The 21,095-nt window shown below is 42.6% G+C and overlaps 1 protein-coding gene across 5 annotated transcripts in view; it reads left to right on the top strand.

Annotated features, from left to right (window-relative positions):
- The window catches only part of UBE3C (ubiquitin protein ligase E3C), a 121,427-nt gene that overhangs the window by 60,685 nt on the left and 39,647 nt on the right, over nucleotides 1-21,095 (top strand). For 3 of the 5 annotated variants that reach the window (XM_089917107.1, XM_022576511.3, XM_022576527.3), the window contains exons 14-18: nucleotides 7,645-7,749; nucleotides 9,739-9,826; nucleotides 10,154-10,251; nucleotides 11,257-11,389; nucleotides 20,046-20,293. The exons of 1 other annotated variant lie outside the window; for it this stretch is intronic. In XM_089917107.1, coding sequence (XP_089773233.1) covers nucleotides 7,645-7,749; nucleotides 9,739-9,826; nucleotides 10,154-10,251; nucleotides 11,257-11,389; nucleotides 20,046-20,293 — 672 coding nt within the window. The remainder of the gene's footprint in view (nucleotides 1-7,644; nucleotides 7,750-9,738; nucleotides 9,827-10,153; nucleotides 10,252-11,256; nucleotides 11,390-20,045; nucleotides 20,294-21,095) is intronic. One more of the 5 variants, XM_022576519.3, reaches the window with a different exon arrangement.

Below are 21,095 nucleotides of genomic sequence, written 5' to 3'. Positions count from 1 at the left end.
ATGTATTTAATCTTTTAAGAAATTGAGTAACAAAGGTAGAATAAGATCATTAACTTAATGCAAGTTGAATATAAATTATTTTAAAATATCTTCATTTTTAACCATGCAGAAAGAGAAGTTATGAGTTACTGTGGCTGGAATGTTGGCAGGAAACCACCACCACTGAGAATAGAACTACTGGGGCAGAAAAAAAGAAAAGAAAAAGGGTGCTTGACTTCCCATGAAATTTCTGCAGCAAACACATCTAGTCAGCTAAAATCGCTCATTAAAGGAGTGAGAGCAGAAGAAATGCATTTTCCAAATTGAATGCTAGATTTACAGTCCGTTTAATACTAGCGACCTCTCGCACGCTAATGTTCAGTTCGAGTCATCAGCTGTCCCTTTAGGTCTTTTATCACTGCTTTTGTCAAGCTATCTATTTAATTGAAAGAAGTTAATTGAATGAAAATGATCAACTAAGCTTGTATTAATATTGCTAATGGAACTTTCTTCTTGGCCATGTTTGGAGAAAGATGTCAAGCTAGACTTTAGGAAGGGCCCATTAATGCTTGCACTTAACCTGATGGGCTAATTACGGACTGCTTATTCATCCTAGGAGCGCACGATAGGCTCTGTCCAGCCCGTTCTGCCCGATTTTACAACACATTTCACTTATGAGCACGAGCATTAGTAGCAGTGAGAGTAACTGATAATGTTTTCATTGCACTGAATACAGTGCTAATGCATCACTGCATTTATAATTTGTGCAGATTGATGTAATATATGTTTGCACAATTTATTTTAATTACCTATCTCTGTATTTCTAAGTAAACTTTTAGGGTCACTTGTTGAGCCCTTTAATATATCCTTGCTTAAAGACTGACACTTCTGCATCTTTTCTAAGTTAAAAATAAGCTATATTGCCCATTTAAAACTTGTAATTCTTATGTAAGCTTTTCCTGGATATGGGTATTAATGGTAGCATGTATGTTTTTCTTTTAAGTATTTAATTAAACTCTGGGATCTTTGTTAGTAAAACTTTCCATTATGTATGTTATCAGGTTTTGTGTACAGTATCAGATAATTTCATTATTTTATAGCACCTATACAGAATTTCATAATTTTCATGACAGGCTTATCTTTAGGACCCAGAAACGTCTGAATTTAATAATGCTGTATAGGGCTTCCCTGGTGGCGCAGTGGTTGAGAGTCCGCCTGCCGATGCAGGGGACATGGGTTCGTGCCTCGGTCCGGGAAGATCCCACATGCCGTGGAGTGGCTAGGCCCGTGCGCCATGGCCACTGAGCCTGTGCATCCAGAGCCTGTGCTCCGCAAGAGGAGAGGCCACAACAGTGAGAGGCCTGCGTACTGGAAAAATAATAATAATAATAATAATAATGCTGTATAAGGTGTTTTTTCCCTGGTCCTATTTTATTTTGCTTAATCATTAAATGAAAATTTTGTAGTGAATTTTTTCTTATGACTTATTACTACTTTATTAAGGATTGAGGGCTTTTTGTGGTTGGTTTTTTTAAAGAATTAGGGTAAAAATTCACCTTTTTTGGAACAGGATTGTTTTAGGTTTGAAATTGAGTTGTTATAAAGATCTTCTGAGTTTAGAACAGACTTGTTTGAAGACAAGTTTCTGAATGAGATTCCTGCTCTTTGAAAAAGATTTTTTTTTTTGTACTGCCTGCTATTGAGCTGAGCCCAGAAAACAAAACAAAACAAAATCAAGGCAAGTCTTTGAAAGGATTCAGCTGCTATTAGTTTTTCTTTTAAGAAAAAATTATCCTTAATATGAAATAATAAGAATTTAACCCTCAGTGGTTGCTATGTTTCAGACAATATTCTAAGGGCTTTACATATATTAGTTCATGTAAAGCAGTAATTCTGTGAGGAGGATACTATGATTATCCCCATTTTGCAGATGAGGTCACATAGCTGGTAGATGATGGAGGCAGCATGTGAGCTCAGCTGTTCCTCTCCACTGTCCCTCTGAAAAGTACGAAAATAAACGTTTAGCATTTTATGTATATTTCAGTGTCAGATTTTAGCTGAAGGACTCAAGGTGGAATCAACCAAAGAAAGTAGTAGCATTTTGCCAGTGACTTCCTGCCTTCTGCTGGCTCTGACAGCGTTATTTTGCCAGTGACTTCCTGCCTTCTGCTGGCTCTGACAGCGTTATTTTGCCAGTGACTTCCTGCCTTCTGCTGGCTCTGACAGCATCGCACATGATGAGAGCCGACTCCTTCAAGCACCAAAACCATCTTCATTTCTCAGCCTCCTGATGGCCCCTCTCAGACTGATTTCTGAGAGAGGCCCTGGGGGCTGGTCACAGAACACAGACTTTTAAGTGGATGGAGTCATCTTTCTTTGTCACTGTAAGAATTGAGGTCAGTTTCCAAGCCCTGCATTGACACTGCTAAAACAGTTTATGCATTTATCAAATTTATAAACTCCTCTTGAAGTGTAATTTACAGCTATAATCGCTTTAGCCCTGTGAGGCGATGGGAGCTCCTGTTGGATTTGCCTTCTGTGTGCAGCTGCCAAGCTGAGCTGGAGCCGCCTGAAAGGAGGGACCAGGCGGGAGGCCTCGCACCTGCCTTACCTGCGTGCGCCGGACAGACAGACAGACAGGGCTGCAGTACGAGGGAGTTTCGCTTTCCTGGTGGTTGGTTTGCATTTTTCAGTTTTGAAAAGACTCTTTAAAAAAGTAAACCGTGAAAGCCACAGCAATGCCTCGTTGTAACGGAAACGTGCCGCTGTTAACCGTCGGTGTTGGCCAGTGAGGCGAACCCAGGCTCCCTTGCAGGTGGCAGAGCTGCCCCGTGTCCTTCTGTGTTTGACTTCAAGAAATAATTTTGTAGTGTTTTAAACATGCTGCAGAATACTTTGACTTTTAAAATAAACCAACTTTAACAAGTAGTCGTGTTGACAGCAGGAATCCTTACACTTAATGACTTTTATAGGCTAGGGTGTCGTTACTGTCAGTATTTAAACACCCACTGTGTTTATCTGAGAACATTGGCTGCACCCTGTGCTGGGGAATGATAAATGAGGTCGGACAGAGTCCCTGTTCTTTGAGTATCACTATATAACGAAAAGGAGAAACTTTCAAGTGATGATGTTGAGCTAGAACAAAGCTAAGAGTGCGCAGGATGGAAAAAAGAACTGCTAAAGTCATTCTAAACTTTGGATTACACTAGGAAAATCGTCGTTCTGGCCTTTTATGAGGTGATAATCTTAAGAGCTGGTACTTTACTGGTTTTTCTTGTATTTCTTTCTTTTTTTTTTTTTTTTCGCGGTACGCAGGCCTCTCACTGCTGCGGCCTCTCCTGTTGCGGAGCACAGGCTCCGGACACGCAGGCTCAGCGGCCATGGCTCACAGGCCCAGCCGCTCCGCGGCATGTGGGATCTTCCCGGACCGGGGCACGAACCCATGTCCCCTGCATTGGCAGGCAGACTCTCAACCACTGCGCCACCAGGGAAGCCCGTATTTCATTTTTTAAAAACATTTATTTATTTATTTTTGGCTGCGTTGGGTCTTTGTTGCTGCGTGTGGGCTTTCTCTAGTTGCAGTGAGCGGGGGCCGCTCTTCGTTGTGGTGCGCAGGTTTCTCATTTGCGGTGGCTTCTCTTGTTGCGGAGCACGGGCTCTAGGCCTGCGGGCTTCAGTAGTTGTGGTGTGCGGGCTTAGTCACCCCGTGGCATATGGGATCTTCCCGGACCAGGGCTCGAACCCGTGTCCTTTGCATTGGCAGGAGGATTCTTAACCAGGGAAGCCCTGTATTTCATTTTTACATATTCTTCATTATGAAATCAAAATCGAAAAAATTCTTTATTGTATATTTATCACATCACACATTTACCACACTTAGGTACCCATAAATTATGTGCTGTGTCCTGTGCTTTGTTTTGAAGTTTTAAAATAATTACCTAAGGTGTTCGAACTTACATAACCAGATTTAAGACAAAAAGAGATTATTACAGCTGCCTTTCAAAATTTGGACTCTATGTACTTTTTTGTTGCAGTAGTAAAGCTAAATATCAGTGGTCTCCATTCAGAAATATCACAGTTGAACATTTAAAGTCTTTAACTTGGACCGTTGTCAGGTGGGATTTTTATGAGTCATCTGTGTACTTCTAATGAGTCATCTGCTTGGTCCTTTTAACATTGGGGTTAAGGGAAACCTCGTAGGTGTCACCTGTTCTGTTTTTTGTTGTTTTTCTTTTGTCTGCGCGGCTTGTGGGATCTTAGTTCCCGACCAGGGATTGAACCCTGGCCCTCAGCAGTGAAAGCGCAGAGTCCCAGTCCCTGGACTACCAGGGAATTCCCTGATATCACCTGTTTTTTATTTCAGTGGCGAATAATCAAACACGCATAACAGTTTTGTGCATTTCTGAGTATTTGCTTCAGTAATTTTGTTAGTTTTTGAGTATTGAAGTTTAGATCCAGCGCGGAAGAAGATGACATGGGAGACAAGAGTTAAACGTATCACGTAAAATATAACACTACTATGTTTATAACTGTTAAAGTCTGCCAAAACTGTGTACTGAGTGAGGGACAGTTATCCCAGTGTCTGCTTGTTTGCTGTTTTATTTCATATTTCTTAACACACTGGTTCTCAAGTCTCACTGTGTTTCACGACCTCCTAGGGATCAGTTAACAATTACTGACAGGCTCACCTCAGGTGAACTAAGTTCCAGTTGCTGTTGGTGGTGCCCGTTGGGGTGTTTGTCAGCAGGAGGTTCTGAAATGCAGCTGTGTTGACCCACAGGCCTGACTGTGTGGTGAATTCCCTTTGGGCAGATCTTAGTAACCTCTGATCTCAGTTTGCAGACTTGCACCCCAGGACTGAAGTTAATCCTGCCGGTCTCTCGGTGCTGGTCCTGTCTTCTGTAGTAGGCATGTCTGTGCGAGGAGATTTGATAAAATTAACTGAAAGAGAAACTGTCTTTTGATCTCAGCACTGGGCGTCTGTATTGATCCAGTGTAAAATCGTTACTTCAGTTTTCTTTACCTGTGACACTCTGCAGTTTACGTGGTTTTTTAACGGTTACCTATGTAAACTTTGCTTTTTCCGTACTAAGTATTTCTAGCAGTTTGTGATACTGAAAATGAATGCAGAGAAAGGGAATGTGTTTAAAGGTGTTCTGAAATCACAGAATGGATCCAGTTAAAATTTTCATGGTTACTTAAAATTTGTGTTTTTCTCTAAAACTTAGAAGAAAACTAGTTTAAAGGAGAAGAATGCTCTTAGGGGATCTGACATTTCTAAACTATTTGGGGAATTGGTCCAGGGCTCATATTGCCAGAATTAACACGTAAAAATATGTGTCACCCAGTTAGATTTGGATTTCAGATAAACAGCAAATGCAGTTTAGATACAAGTATGTCCTGTGAAATATTTTGGATACATTTATGCTTTTTAAAAACAATATTTGAGACATACACTTTGAATAAAGCAATATTTGGGTCATATTTATACTAAAAAATTCATTTGACGTTTATCTGGAATTCAGCTTTGTCTAGGTGTCCTGTATTTTCTCTGGCAGTCCTAGAGACTGCATATATTGAAACTTTATAATGTTTCATTTCACAGTAATTTAAAAGAGGAATGTAAATTATGGCATTAATTACCTCTTAGATAGTTTGATAATGTTTGTGACCTATAGAAAAGGATGCCCTCATCAGCGTAGATCGGATCGTGGTGAATACCGGGAGGTGGATGACAGCCTGCTCCTGAGGGCTAGGCAGCTGTGAACTTGAGCGTGTGCAGTGGGGATGGTGTCAAGAGTCTGGGGGATGTGTGAGAGCCATAAGTTAATGGGTGCAATTAAACAAACACACATAAGTGTTTGTCAGAAAGCACGTCTTTTGTCAGCAGTTGTGGTGTGTTGTGGGTAAATTTCAGCACAATGTCTGTTAAATCCAAATTTACTCAAAATACCGATGTAATTGGTTAGGTAAAAGGAGAGATAAGACATAATGTGCGTCCTGCCACAAGACTGTACTTCACTCTCCACTGTTGAAAGAGCATCTGTTGGTGCGATCTGTGTGGACCCGACTGAATTTGTCTCAGACCCAGAGAGCACATGGAATGACCTTTCCTGGATCTCGTCTTTTCTTCTGAAGAGCAGTACCGAGAGACTTCCCAGAGTTGGTGCTGTAGGTCAATGGCCTTACTCTGTTTGTGACCAGCAGTTAACCAGATAGAACCAAAGACTAGGCCTTTCTCAGTCTACCACAGCTGCACTTAAAATCAGTCATCGTAAAACATTGCATGTGTGTAAGCTGACCCCTGAGCAACTGATTGCTTACCTATGCTAGTTTCTGCTGATTCGAAAAGGACAGTACCATAGTATTACAATAGGCTTTAAAATACCACAAGGTAGACATCACAGCTAAATTGGCAAGATATATCCACCAGTGTACAAGCTGTGTTCTAGATCTTGAGAGATTTTTGCTAATGTGGTTTTGTCTGGATGGCCAAATCGCTCAAGCATTACTTTTTCTCTGTCACTGGGCAGATCATCCAACCAGTGTTGGTGTCGTAGTGGCCTGAGATATCAACCAAGGACCCTTTCTTACCCACTTTCGTTGGACACACAATGACATTTCCTAGTTCTTTATTCAAATTATATTTTACTGAATTAGAGGCAATGTGTACAGAAAGCCTGGCTGACTTTTTCAGAAAATACCATCATAGTCATTAACATCATAGTAGTTGTCTGATCAACTCCTGGTTGTAAAGGTTTAAAACTTTGGTTTTACAACTTTGTGTTGGTTTATCTTTGTTTATTACAAAACACATTTCTATTTAATGTATAACTTCATGTCTTTTTTAAATAGACAGTACCATTAAGATCTCTTTAATCGTACATCACAGAGTTTATTATACAGTTGTCCATCATCAGGTACCTAGTAGGTTTCTAGGTAGGTACTTGGGTTCTGTTCATGGGGGGCTTACCGCACAGCCAGAGAGGGGCTGACGCTCACCGGGAAAACGGCAGTGAAGGACTAGGCTATGATAATGCGGGGGGGGGGGTAGCCAGAGCGTGTGGGGAGGCTTTCTGAAGGACGTTACGCTGAGTTTGCGTGGAATTGCACTGGGACGCAGACCTAATTCCAGAGGCTTGCGTAAGGGAAATACTGAAATGATCTTTCTTTTTGGAAGGTTGACAGGTGTGTCTAGGACACTGCTTCTCACCCCCCACCCCTCCCCCGCTGCCAGCAGCCTTGAATAGAGTGTTTTTCAGAAAAATAAGAAATGTGTTTTACCTTAGGGAAATTGCTGTACTTGGAGATGTCTTTTATTATAGCTCAAATGGGCTAATAGGTTTCCCCATTTGTGTTTTAAAACTTAATTACTGCCTCCCTTGCAGTTTTTAAGAAATCAGCCCTTGCACACATTTGTGTTAATAATTTTTCTCTCTTTGCCAGTAGATATTAACCGCTTTGTACCTAAAGCTAACTCCTGTAATCACAGAACGAGGTGCTTTTCTGCAGACAGACCTGGTGGCGGTCTAGCCAGCTCTTCACCACGGAAGCCCGCGTCCTCGGGCACGGAGGTGAAGCGGTGCCGTGGCCTCTCACTCCTGACCAGAAGTGTTGCCGTAGTTCCCGAGCCTGCGTGTGACGTGTTCCTGTTCTCCCTCTCAGGTTATCACCAACCTAGTGAAAATGTTGAAGTCCAGAGACGCGAGGAGAAAGTTTTGTCCTCCCAATCACTGGCTGTCAGAGCAAGAAGATATTAAAGCAGATAAGGTGTCACTTTTAAATCTTCTAAATATTTTTCATTAAATTTATTTTTTCAGCTTTTATCTTTTGGGGGAGAAGAATAAATCCTTTAAAGTTGTTTAACTTATTATGTAACTAAACATTAACAGTAAACTTTTGTGTTACTAACTCTTAGGTCACCTAGTAGAACGTAGAGCAGTGTCGTTGGCTCCCACATGCATCCTGCATTTGTTGTTAATCCTAATTTGCTCTTAACCACAAAGTATATTGAAGCATAATGGGGTTTTCGGGGGTTGAAAAAAATTTTTGCTTTTATTGTTATTTTCAGTATATATTTAGTACTTAAGAGATGGAACTTATTTCTGGTTTTCTAAAGGGACAGAGAGAAATGTGAATATTACTAAGATCTAGATCTAAAGTAGATTAAATAGTATAATCTATTTCAAAATAAATTAAGATAACATTAACAAAGGACATGAGGTGTTTTCATTGTTGTTTGTCAGAGAAACACATGACTGGATTCGTCTCAGAAACTTGAGGCTGGGGGCGCAGGGTGGTGGGTACGGAGCAAACAAGATCACAGAGATGTTAATGAAAACAGGGCTGTTTTAGAAGCATCGCTTTGTCCGCATGGAGTATTGTCTCTTTGAGTTAAGCATGTGGCTTGAGCTCTGCCCACTGGCCAGGCTGAGATGCTGTGGCATGTCCTGTAGCGGTGCAAGCCTCTGGGGCCCATGTTGGGGTTTCTGAATATTTCCCACCGAAAAGAAAGGGTCCTCGGCACAGTGGTTCGTGGCAGGTCCAGGGAGGAAGTGCGCGAGACGGTGGCGTGTTCTTTCACCTGAGAGCGGGGGCCACGGGAGATTGTATGAGGGCCGGGGGCCGCCTCAAAGGGCTTTAGCAGCCAGAGGTGGAGGCGAGCGCCAGCAGCGTAGGTGCAGAGGACTAACCGTCAAGTGTGTTTGAATCTGTGAGTTCATAAGGATGCTAAAAAGAACTTCGTTAGCCATCTTTGTGGGATACAAAGGAACCACCCTCGTTTTAAATACTGGTAGGAAGAAGGAAGTCATCACACCTTTAGCCCGCCTTTCCTTTGTGAACTGTTCGTGGGCTAACCATGGAGTCGATGCTGTGAGAGCCTTCTCGACGTGGAAGTGTTCCAGCTGACAGCACGTGAAGACGGTGTCTAGCCTGCCTGCTCTGATGAAGTTTGGTGTCGGCCCCCCGCTGAAGTACAGTGGAGACGTGGGCCGGAGGCCTGGGAGACGAGGGTCTGTGCTGCTGCTGTGCTCCAGGGAGACTGTCAGCTGAGCCAAGCAGTGTGTCTGGTGCCTGTTGACAGTTGGCTGCTATTTTCCCACCAGTTCCTGCTCTCATCGCTGACCTGCGACCAGCGGTGCTGAGCACGCGTGCCTCTCGAGAAGAGAACACTGTCCACCTCCGAAGTGTTTCTCCCGGAGACCAAGCCTGGTGAAACTTCCAGATGTAACGACAAATTTATAGGAAATGGAGGGGCTAGAAGTACATGTTAACACCATGATGCTGCAATTAGCAAAATCCACACAATGGGGAAGATTACAGGACAAATGCTTCTGCTTCCTCATCAAAGTCACAAGGGCAGAAATGAGGGCTGAAGGGACCTGACAGATGAAAAGGATTCGGAGACAGTACACACTATACCAGCCTTATTTGGATGCTTATTCAGACAATTTTTAAAAAATTATGAGAGTGAATATTTGGTAATAGTGAGAAATTAATTTTTTAAGGGTGATGTGGTTTTCTTCATAAAGCAGTCATATTTTGATGATTTACTATGTCCAGATATTATACATCGTTAACTAGAGCACCAGCATAGGAGAGAGGTTATGAAGAGGTCTCCTGAAAAGGACAGGAGGTGGGAGAGAGGGACGCAACTAAATAAATGTGAAACACCGGTGCAGCTCGAATGAGGCAGGGTAGGCGTGTGTGCTGGGACACAGGGAAGGGCTGACTAAGCAGGGTGTCTGGTCCCCACAGGTCACCCAGCTCTACGTCCCGGCGTCCAGAAGTGCTTGGAGGTTCAGGCGAATGGGGAGGATCGGCCCCCTGCGGTCCACCCTGGACGGTGAGCTCCCTGGGACCTCATCGCTCTTTTAACTCGAGTTTACTGAGGTGTAGTTCACTTACTGTGAAGTTCGCTCTTTAGTCTACTGGTCTGTGATTTTTGACTATGATCGGCCAGGTAGAGGAGTTTCATCGTTCCAGAAAACACCTCATGCCTTGGTAGCCAGCTCCTTACCCTGGCCCCTGGCAACCACAGGTTGGGTTTTTGGTCCCTGTATATAGTTCAGCTTTTTCCAGAATGTCTTTAAATTGAACCATACAGAGTGTAGCCTTGTGAGTCTGGAAAGGAAGGTACACACAGTGACGAAGGTTTTAAACTGTGTTGCAGTAGGTCTGGAGTCCCCGCCACTGTCTGTGTCTGAGGAAAGACAGCTCGCCATCCTAACAGAGTTGCCCTTTGTGGTTCCGTTTGAGGAGCGAGTAAAGGTATGGAATTTGGTTTCTTTCCATGTGTTTTGTGGTTATTTATATCATCTCAGAGTTAAAAAGTAACACCAGGCTTCCCTGGTGGCGCAGCGGTTGAGAGTCCGCCTGCCGATGCAGGGGACACGGGTTCGGGCCCCGGTCCCGGAAGATCCCACATGCCGCGGAGCAGCTGGGCCCGTGAGCCATGGCCGCTGAGCCTGCGCATCCGGAGCCTGTGCTCCGCAACAGGAGAGGCCACAACAGTGAGAGGCCCGCGTACCGCAAAAAAAAAAGTAACACCAATGGAAAAAATCTCTATAAAGTTGCCTAGTGCCTATCTCATTAAATAATTTGTTTTTCTCATTAGATTGTTAATTGTTGACCATGATTTATAAAAGCATAATCCAATCAAATACCTCTTGAAAAAATGTTTTGTTTGTATTCACCAACTTATTTAGCAATTTCTAAAAACTACTACACTTCTGGCTTCAAGAGGGTGTTTTTTAGGTCTGCCCACTCTTTTCACAGGATGAACATTTAAAGCTGTTGACATTTCTTCATTAAAACACATACACACTCACATATACACATGGTGTTGCGTAATTCCTGAGTGCCCTCTACTGGATTTTTAGCATAAAAAAAATTACTTGAATTCTATCACCATCGAGATATTCCTACTAATATTAATGTACAGCTTTCCAAAGCTACTCTTCTTCCCTCCACCATCTGGAGTTTTATAAAAGGTTTCCAAAAGGAAATATTGAAAATATGACATAGCATGGGATTTTTAAAATTTGTTGTAAAGTGGGGAAAAGGAATAATATTACAAATATATAAATAGTGCACGTTTACTGAGAAGGCATAAAATCAGTATCTGGTACCTTGGCCTTTAAAATGTGTTTCAGAGTTTATGGAGATACAGAAGGTAAAGTGAAGGTTTATTTTGCGGTTTTTCCTTTTGGTTGCTTATGTTTATAACGAAAAGTCTGTTGTTTTCAAGTAACCTTATAATTTCCCCTCTGTTAGATCTTTCAAAGGTTGATTTATGCAGATAAGCAAGAAGTTCAAGGAGATGGTCCATTTCTGGATGGAATTAATGTCACAATAAGAAGAAATTATATTTATGAAGATGCTTATGACAAACTTTCCCCAGAAAATGGTATATATAATTCTCTCTGTATGTGTACATATGGCAGGGGGAGGCTGGGGGATTATAGAAAAAGGTGATCATTAAACAATTAGTGTTGATTATCTTGTTCTGTAATGACTGTTCAAAACAAATGTAGTAGGTCAAATTTGGGGGATGTATATTATCAAATAATAATTCTAAGATTAACAAATAATTATTGCTCCAGAAGCCTTTCACATATTGATTTCTTTTTTAAGGAAAGAGCTCTTCTTTCCCCCAAATGTCTGTCTCTAAAATTCAGTTGACAAAAAAGCTATGATTCTAAAAATGTCGTATATAACAGTCTATTTATGTAAACATCATAAATTGTAAGCCAAGTTAAATACACTAATATAAACACCATTGCAATCCAAATTTCTTTATCAAAGGTTAAGTGTGCTTCAATGACACTGCTATTAGATAAAAGAGAATTATGTTGTAACAATAATTGGGACAGCATTTAGAGGTCAGTGACACATTTTGTCTTATGTTAATCTTTGACACCCAGTGTTAAAAGTTTTAGTGTTATTAATATATATATTAATAATTTTAACTTCACAATATGGTATCCGTGATATTACATTAAATCGGTGTTATATCAATGCAGGTATTAAAAACGAAAGCCTGGCAGAGGCTCCAGCTCACGTCTTTGGGAGGTGCTGGCAGGCTGTCAGATACAGAATAACGGTTGCCTTTTCTTCTAGGGGAGTAATTTCATTTTCTTCTAGGAAAGCAAAACCTCTCATTTTGAATACTTTTCTTTCATATTGTGGAACAGTGGAGGAACGCTAACGTCACTTGTTCCCTTACTCTGTTCCAGGTTTTGTGTGCAGAATTTTTGTCTTTAACCCAGCTTAGTTTGGTCGTTTAATCTGTGCCATTGCCCTCTGAGGTCAAGTATCACAGACTGAGACAGAGTTTTAACTCAAGTCTGACACAGGCTGTGAGCTCTCCTCTGTCCCAGGTTACTGTTGCCTAGGATGTCGTGCTTTCAAAACTTTTTGTATGAGTGGGGCAGATATCAGGTATTCTGACACCTAGTCTAACATATTTTTGGGGAAAAAAAAAGTTCTCCCTCCTTTGGGATCTGCAGTCCTTCATAATCAGTTATAGTAGCTGTTGTATTGTGTTATGTGTTACTGTGTTAGCAGTTTCTGTGTCTGTGTCTCCCACTTGACTGAGGCCCTCACGGTCTAAGATGGGATCCTGAATCCTTGTTCCTCCCACCCAGCTAGCTAGTGCTCAGTAGATGTTTGTTGAATTTGTGATTGAAAACAAGAAAGACAAGAGCTCTGACGGAGTCATAAGTTGGCAGACGGCTGGCAGAGTGTTCAGAGAAGAGCTGAGATGTGCTTGATGCTGGAGGGCTTCCTCAGATGCAGGGCGTGAGCCAGGTCTTAGGAGCCGTGTCTCCCAGGCTGGGTCACCGCGAAGGGCGTGGACGTTCACAGCCGACCCGGTTCTGCACCTGCTGGGCTTGGGCTTCCTGCAGGTCCTGCTTCCTGCAGGCTAGTGTATGTCCGCGAGCTCTTCAGCCAAAATGAGAACATGTGCTTAGCAGCGATTTTCAGTTAACTTTATTTCATGGAGATTAAGACATTACTTGCTCAGTGATAACAAGCCCCAAATTTCCTAATGAATCCTTAAGCTTAAAAATGATTTAAAAGTTAATCACGCTCCAGCTCTCTAGTTGTGCAGGCTGATAATCTCATTGAGTTTAAAGATTTTGGAAAAATCTTACAATATTTATGTTATAATGCCTTAAATCTTTACAAGTGTTCTCTCAGTCAGGCCTTCTTAATAAGAATTTTTAAACCATATGTCAAAATTGTTTGGTATTTTGCTATGCAAATTATAAAATTAAATATCATCTCAGAATATTTAATTTACTTATGGAAAATTGGTTGGAAGTGCTTCGTTGACTGATCATTTACATATAATCAATTAATAGGATTATTCCATACATCATCTAGTCATTAAAGCAGATCCATTCTTTATGGGTTCTTATATCTCATATCATCTCAGAACAGTTTTCTAAAGTGTGGGTTTCGCCCCATCTGGCAAGTGAACTGACCTGGTGGAGCTCAGAGAAGTTGAGTGACTTCTTTTTGCACTAGGGAGCTAAGCAAGCAGAGTGACACGGGTCCTGGCGCGGTGATGCCACGCACGCTCTTTCCACCGTGCCTCCACCCAGCAGCACTTTAGCTGGGGGAGAGCGTGGCTTGTTCATCTCTCCTTGCGGTGACTATGGAGAAGTGACCGTATTTGCTCTCAGGAGTGTTGTGAGGGTTAACGTCTCGGTGAGCTCTTGGTGTCATCCATTGTCTGGGATGAGATTTGCTAGAGCTGTTGGCTCTGAGCTGTTCTGGACTCCATTCCTGAGAGCCTCACTTGTGCTCTTGTGTGTTGGTTCGTTGGATTCTGTCTTGCTTAATGGGCAGGGTTTATTACATTGTTTTTCTGAAGAAGAAGTGATAATAGGGTAAAATCAAAGTACAGTTGACCCTTGAACAATGCAGGTTTGAACTGTGCGGGTCCACTTATGCAGATTTTTTTCAAGAAATATATTGCCGAACTTTTTGGAGATTTATAACAATTAGAAAAAACTTGCAGATAAGCCACGTAACCTAGAAATACTGAAAAAATTAAGAAAATATGCGTATTGATAGATACTAGTCTGGTTTATCATTTACTGTCAGAAGCATACACAGATCTATTATAAGAAGTTAAAGTTTATCAAAACGTACAGAAACACTTGTAGAAGGTGTGTGGCGCCCTCCACAGTTAGGAGAAATGTAAACAAACATGCAGGTGCCTGTAGCGCACGCTGTCCTGCTTTAACGATCTCTTAGCCGCCTCTTGTTGCTCCTGCGCTGAGTTCAGTGTGGTGTGGACCCCCTTGAGACAAGCGTGACCCTCATCACGTCCGCCTGAGCACACGTCCCCTCCAGGAAACCGCGAATCCAGTAAAAAGTGATGGCTCGTGGTTCTTGTGTATTTTCCCTTGTGTCTAGTGCAACCCTGTGAACCTTAGCGAACACGGGGACCAACACAAAGCGCTGCAAGTGATGCTGGACGTGCCCCCAAGAAGCAGAGAAAAGGCGTGACGTTACGAGAAAATGTTGGGCTGTTTGATGTGTACCTGCAGCTCTGGTTACTGCCACTTCAAGACAAATGAATCCACCGTGAGGACTGTTGTAAAAAATAAAAAATAAGAAAAGGAAATTTGTGAAGCTGTGGCAGCAGCTACACCAGCAGGCACAAAAACCTTGTACTTTTTGTGACATACCTTTTTATTTCATATTGAAAATGCGTGCAGGATTGTTGTAAGAAAGGCATATCTATAGACTCTAATATAATTTGAGAAAAAGTAGTCTTTCTATATGACTTTTTTTTCTTCTATGCATGTTTTATTAATTCTCTAAATGTTTAATTTCCAATGACATTGATGTCATTGAAAATTAGTAAGAAACTGTGATGTATTATTTTCATAACATAATATTTTAAGTTTACATATTTTATTTATACAAAAGCCAGATATGTTTTCAGTTAATTTACTTTTTCTAAAAAATTTTCAAAGTCAGAAAATATATCCATATGTTTTGTTAAAGGTTTGCATTTCCCTTACATACTTTCAAATTTACTTTCTCTTACTGGTCGTAAAAAAAGAATAAACCATCTAATAACCATGTTGATTTAAAAATTGTCAGGGGGCTTCCCTGGTGGCGCAGTGGTTGAGAGTCCGCCTGCTGATGCAGGGGACGCGGGTTCGTGCCCCGGTCCGGGAGGATCCCACATGCTGTGGGGCGGCTGGGCCCATGAGCCATGGCCGCTGCGCCGGCGCGTCCGGAGCCTGTGCTCCGCAACGGGAGAGGCCACAACAGTGAGAGGCCCGCGTACCGCAAAAAAAAAAAAAAAATTGTCAAGAGTTTTCAGGAGAGCCTAAAAATTGTCAAGAGAGCCCTAAAATTTACTTCCAGTTTGTTCAAAATAGTGTGTTATACTGCTACTTCGTATCTTATATGACAACTTAAAGCAAAAGGAAGGTGAAGGATCAAAAGCTGAAGAATTTAATGCCAGCAAAGGATGTTTTGATAATTTTAGGAAGAAGTGTGGCTTTAAAATGGTCAAGATAGCAGCAGAAGCAGCATCTGCCCACCGACAGGCAGCAGACAAGCTCCCGACGCTGTTAAGAAAGCCGTTGAGGAGAAGGGACATCTGCCTGGACAGGTTTTTAATGCGGGCGAAAGTGCCCCATTCTGGGGAAAGTCTGCCACAGAGGACATTTTTTAGTGAGGAGGAGAAGTGAGCACCAGTATTTAAGCAGGAGGGGCAGGAGTGCAGCTGGGTATATGGGCAGGACTGCCCTCATCTAGAGAGCTGCTCACCCCAGCCTCTAGGGGAAAGGTAAACACCAGCTGTCTGTCTTTGGTTGGACAACAGGAAGGCCTGGGCAGTGAGAGCCCTTTTTCTGGATTGGTTCCATCAGTGCCTTGTCCTTGACCTCAGGAAGCACCTTGTTGGCAAGGGATGGCCTTTATAGCTCTTTTGATATTGGCAATGCACGTAGCCACCCAGAAACCCATGAGTTCAACACCAAAGGCGTAGAAGTGGTCTGCTGGCTCACAAAACACATCTGTAATTCAGCCTCTAGATCAGGGGGCCATAGGGACCTTTCAGGCTCATTACACATGGTGCTCCGTGGCAAGGCTTGTCAACGTGGTGTCAGAGAACCCAGCAGAGAGAACATTGTGAGAGTCTCCTACCATTGATCATGCCGTAGCTGTTATAGAAAGAGCCGTGAAAGCCACCACGCCAGAAGCAGTACAGTCCTGCCGGGGAAAAGTGTCCAGATGCTGTGCATCACTTCACAGGATTTACGTCGGAGCCAATCAAGGAAATCGTGAAAGAGATTGTAAATATGGTAAAAAAAAAAAAAAAAAAAAAAAAAAAAGTGGGGTGAAGGCTTTCAAAATACGGATCTTGGAGAAAAAAGGCAAGAGCTAGTAGGCACCAGGTGAGAGGAGCTGACAGAAGACGAATGGGTGGAGATGAGAGCCTCTGAACCACAGCCAGTGACGAGGACAGGATGCAGAAGAAGAGCACCTGGCGGCAAGCAGGCCACCTGGCGGGAGGGTTCTGATTGCTCGACGTCGCTCCTGACTTTTACGCCTTGGACCCTTCTGTGATGTGGGCACTGGAACTAAAGCAAACAGTGGAAGAAGGATTGGTTCCGTATAGAAACAGCTCTAGAGAAATAAAAGAGCAAAAAAGTCAGGCAGAAATTATGATCTGTTCCCGTAAAGTCACAGCAAACGTGCCTGCCCCTCCTGCCTCCCCTTCCACCTCCCCCCCCCCGCCGCCAACGCCTCCTCCTCGGCCTAATCAGTGCGAGGACGAGGACGAAGGCCTTTGTGCTGATCCACTCCCACTTCGCAGTGAGCAGCTTAGCTCTTGTGTGTGTGAGTGTCTTCCTGGGAAAGTCTAAGAACTGTGTGAGACATTTGTGTCATCATCGTGGCCCAGGTGTTCATTGTGCAGACAGATGACATTCATCGTGTGCAGGACTTGTATTGAAGTGGACAGCCCGTGCTTACATAAGTGCAAAGTGAGTGATGCTAACTGTAAAATTAATGATGTGTTAGCTTTCTTACTCTCAAAACATTGCTTTCAAAGTTACGTTACCGTACAGTATGCCTCCCTCTCTCTTGTAATTGGAGAAACTGCTTATCGGCTTATCATCACAGGTAAGTGATTTTTAAAAACATGTAACAGTGTTACCAATACTGTATTATGGATATGACTGTAATGGTGTATGCCATAAACATGCTATAAGGATTCATTCCTTAGCGTATAGGCTAGGCTACCGTAAACAATCATATTCTTGATGCTTTGTTATCAGTGCATGAATCGTTATACCTGTAAACAAACAGGAATTTCGTTTTCACATTATCTTTTCATTTTTGATGTCTAGTGTTAGTAGTGTGTATGACATCTACAGTGTTTTGTATCGTGTAAGGCAGTGTTGGTGTAGGTACTGGCAGCCAGGCGATTCACCTTGAAAGCAGGTGATGTAAACTTGACATGTCAATAAATACAGTACAGTACTGTGAAAGTATTTTCTCTTCCTTATGATTTTCTTAATAACATTTTCCTTTTCCTAGCTCACTTTATTGTAAGAGTAGAGTATATAATATGTATACCATACAAAATATGTGTTAATCGACGGTTTATGTTGTCGGTAAGGCTTCTGGTCAACGGTGGGCTATTAGTAGTTAAGTTTTGGGGGAGTCACAAGTTACAGCTGTGTGATTTTCAACTGTGTGTGGGCCCCTAAGCTCTGAATTCTTCAAGGGTCAACTGTAATATATGACTTAGGTCCCCCCACCCCAACCTTACTGTGTAAGTAGATACTTTTAATCTGTGTTTTGAATCAAGTAGTGGCAAGATACCTAGAAGACTAGATTTGCTTCTAAAAGTATGGTGCTATTGTATATTGCTGTTTACAGAAATGAGCTTCAGGGAACCACAGAATCTCAGTTATGGCCACAATTGAGGAAGTGACGTCTGTGAGTGGCTGTGGAGCCTCTGAGATACAAAGACCCGCCCCCCACCCCCCCCGGCCCCCCCCACCCCCCCGCAGAAGATTAGTGCTGCGGTTTGAACGAGAGGGTTAGCGGGCGGGCCTTGGCTGAGCGTCACCGCTTACAGAATGTTTGCACTTTGAATTTTTCAGAAACCTGCTGCTGCTAACTGTTGGCATTCAGTTTGAGAAATACTGTACATGACAAATAAATGCTTGTAGTTTATCCTGAAAACTGAGTGTTGAGAAGATATATGTAAAGGCCACAAAGAACCGACTGTATTTTTGTGTTGCATCCACGGTTATCTGCTTAGAATTCTTTCTGCATTTTACCTAGGCCTTGAGGGTGAACATGTTTGGTAATTGTATTGATCAAAATAGATGCAAATAACATTGTTTGTGGAATTTAATCATCAGTGAAAAGCATGTTCTTCATTTAAGTGTAGTTAAATTTTAAAAATAAAAGAATGTGTTTTAGTAGAAAAGAACCTATGCTTTGTAGGTAATAGACATGTTTTAAAATTACAGTACTACCCTTTACAATATTAGCTGTATGTCCTTGGGTAAATCATTCAACCTTCCCTGTCCTTGGATTTCTCACACGAGAATGGGGATTATTCTTAACCCAGAGGTTGTTAAAGGGTTGGAAGTGATTAATGTATGTGAAATTCCTGGCGTGAGTTCTGCCAGCTCGGGGTAGACGTCAGCGGTGGTTATTCCCTGACAAGCACGAGCGCAAGAGGACGCTGCTGCCGCCTCTGGTCGGGTTTGTTTACTCCTGAGGGAGGTGTGGGCACTGCACTGCCCTAGAGGAGAGCTCGCCAGGCACAGCTTTTGTCCCTGTGGCAGGATGGGTGGGCGGCCCTCTCCTGTGCAGGCGCCGTGGGCCTCAGTCCACACGTTAAACTGTCGGCCCTGTTTGAAGGGTAGTATAGAATATTCACACCCCAGGTCCTGTGACCTCAGTACTGACACTCGCACATCACAGTGCTGGGGTTCAGCTGAACCGACATTCTGCTAAACCCCTTTCCGGGGTGTTTTCTAGAGGTCACCTGTCCCCTGAGATGCTTTGGGTCAGATACGTATGGGCGACTGCACACTGCCGGAAAGACAGCTGCAGCGCGGACCCGGGTGCAGCCCTGCGACCTGGGTTCAGTTGCCCTCCACCTGCGGCTCTTGATGTGCAAAGCACCTGAAGGACATTGGTGGGAAACGGTGAAGGACGTGTCAGTTACTTTGTCAGACCTGTTCTCTGATTAAGCCAGGGAGCCCCTGGTTTTGACTTGTGGTAGAATCACGTCTACTGGCCCATATTTGGGGCCTGTGCCCTGAAGCCTGTGTCGGAGGCTATTGTATTCATTGCAAGTGAGTCAAGTCCGGGGCCTGGCATCCCTACTATTCAGTGCTGTCCTTATGAGGACCTGTGTGGAAATGCCCCTCACATGTCAGGCAGACTTAGGCAACTTAAAAATTGCATATTGTGGCACATTATGTAACCAAAAATTTCCCCCATTTTTCAGCCAAACATCGTTTTAACTGATGTAGCTTCTGGTGTTCTGACTCGTGTCCTGCGCCTCTTTCCAAGGGTCTTTGTAATGTTAACTTCGTTGACATCTGCTTTGTTCGTTTATCTTTTTGCCTTTCTTGGTGATAGTTTTCTGTTCCAGTATTATCCTTAGGTCCTCAATTCCATTCCCCTCTTCCTGGTATTTGAGTTTGTTACATCCTTTAGCATATGTGGGATAACTGTACTTTCTGCCAAACACACCTCCCCCGCCTCACTCCATTCTTGGTCTGTCAGTATCAGTGCAAAGGAACGTCTCTCTTCTTCCCATTGTGGGCTCTGAGGGAAATACTGGTCAGTCTGTCTCATTGTCTCTTTTTAATGTTGATTTTTTTTTTCTGTCTCATTGTCTCTTTTTAATGTTGATTTTTTTTTTAAGTCTTGCATTAAAATATTTTTAATATTCTTGCTCCCCTTACCTAACTTCCTGTAATACCAGCTTATTTTATTGCTTTTTAAAAAAATATTTTCTCCTTGCCCCATCCCCCCTCTTTTAACAGAGCCTGATTTGAAAAAGCGGATCCGTGTGCACTTACTCAATGCACATGGCCTGGACGAAGCTGGCATTGACGGTGGTGGTATTTTCAGAGAGTTTCTAAATGAACTACTGAAGTCGGGGTTTAACCCCAACCAGGGCTTCTTTAAGACCACTAACGAAGGGCTGCTGTACCCCAACCCAGCTGCCCAGATGCTTGTGGGGGAGTCCTTTGCCAGACATTACTACTTCCTGGGCAGGATGCTTGGAAAGGTAAAGTAAACTTTATGTCAAAACGGATCTCAGACCACGGGGTGAGGAAATTCGGTGCTTCTGTGTGGTTACCGCCTGTTTCATTGAAGGTCTTTATTCAGAATTGCTTAAGTAGTTTTGATGAACCCCTGAATCGTGTTTTCTTACATAATAACTGCTTTATAGCATTATACATTTCATACACAGTTACGTACATTTAAAAATTATTGATAGAGTGTAGAAAACATGGGAAGCATGATATAAAATTCTGTTTATACACATAAAATTCTGTTTATCTGCTAGCATAGGTATGAGTACTGTAAATATTTTGTCTTTTCACAGTTGCTCTTGTTGATAATCAGTGTTAAAAGTGATTCTTTTAAGGTTCTATAAAATTTTCAAAGTGCTGTGAGGTGGAAGGCCATAGTTACTCAGTGTAGTTTGTGTTACATATGTTGTATGCAGATTCTTGAAAATTGGCCACTTAAGGATATTACGGTAATGCTGTAGTAACCAGAAAGTTACATCTGATGGTATACACCATCTATACAAACACACCTTACCCTTTATAGTAAATGAAAGGAAAATTTAGTTATATAACGTAGTGGAAACTTCCTAGTTAATGGTGAAACTTTCAAAGCACACCTTCCCATTAGAGTCAGAGCAGGACGAAGGTACCCACCGAGGCCAGTCCCACTTACTGTTGAACTAGAGCAGTGCTGGCCTTAGTCTGTTCAGGCTGCTGTAACAAGATCCCACAGACTGGGTGGCTTACAGACAACAGAAATTGACCTCTCACAGTTCTGGAGCCTGGCGTCTGAGA

The sequence above is a fragment of the Delphinapterus leucas genome, chromosome 9 (assembly GCF_059928025.1).
Source record: "Delphinapterus leucas isolate spDelLeu-1000000601 "Yukka" chromosome 9, BTC_Dleu_Yukka2, whole genome shotgun sequence".
NCBI lineage: Eukaryota > Metazoa > Chordata > Mammalia > Artiodactyla > Monodontidae > Delphinapterus > Delphinapterus leucas.
Note: the sequence above shows the minus strand (reverse complement) of the source record. Positions and strands in the feature narration are given on the sequence as shown.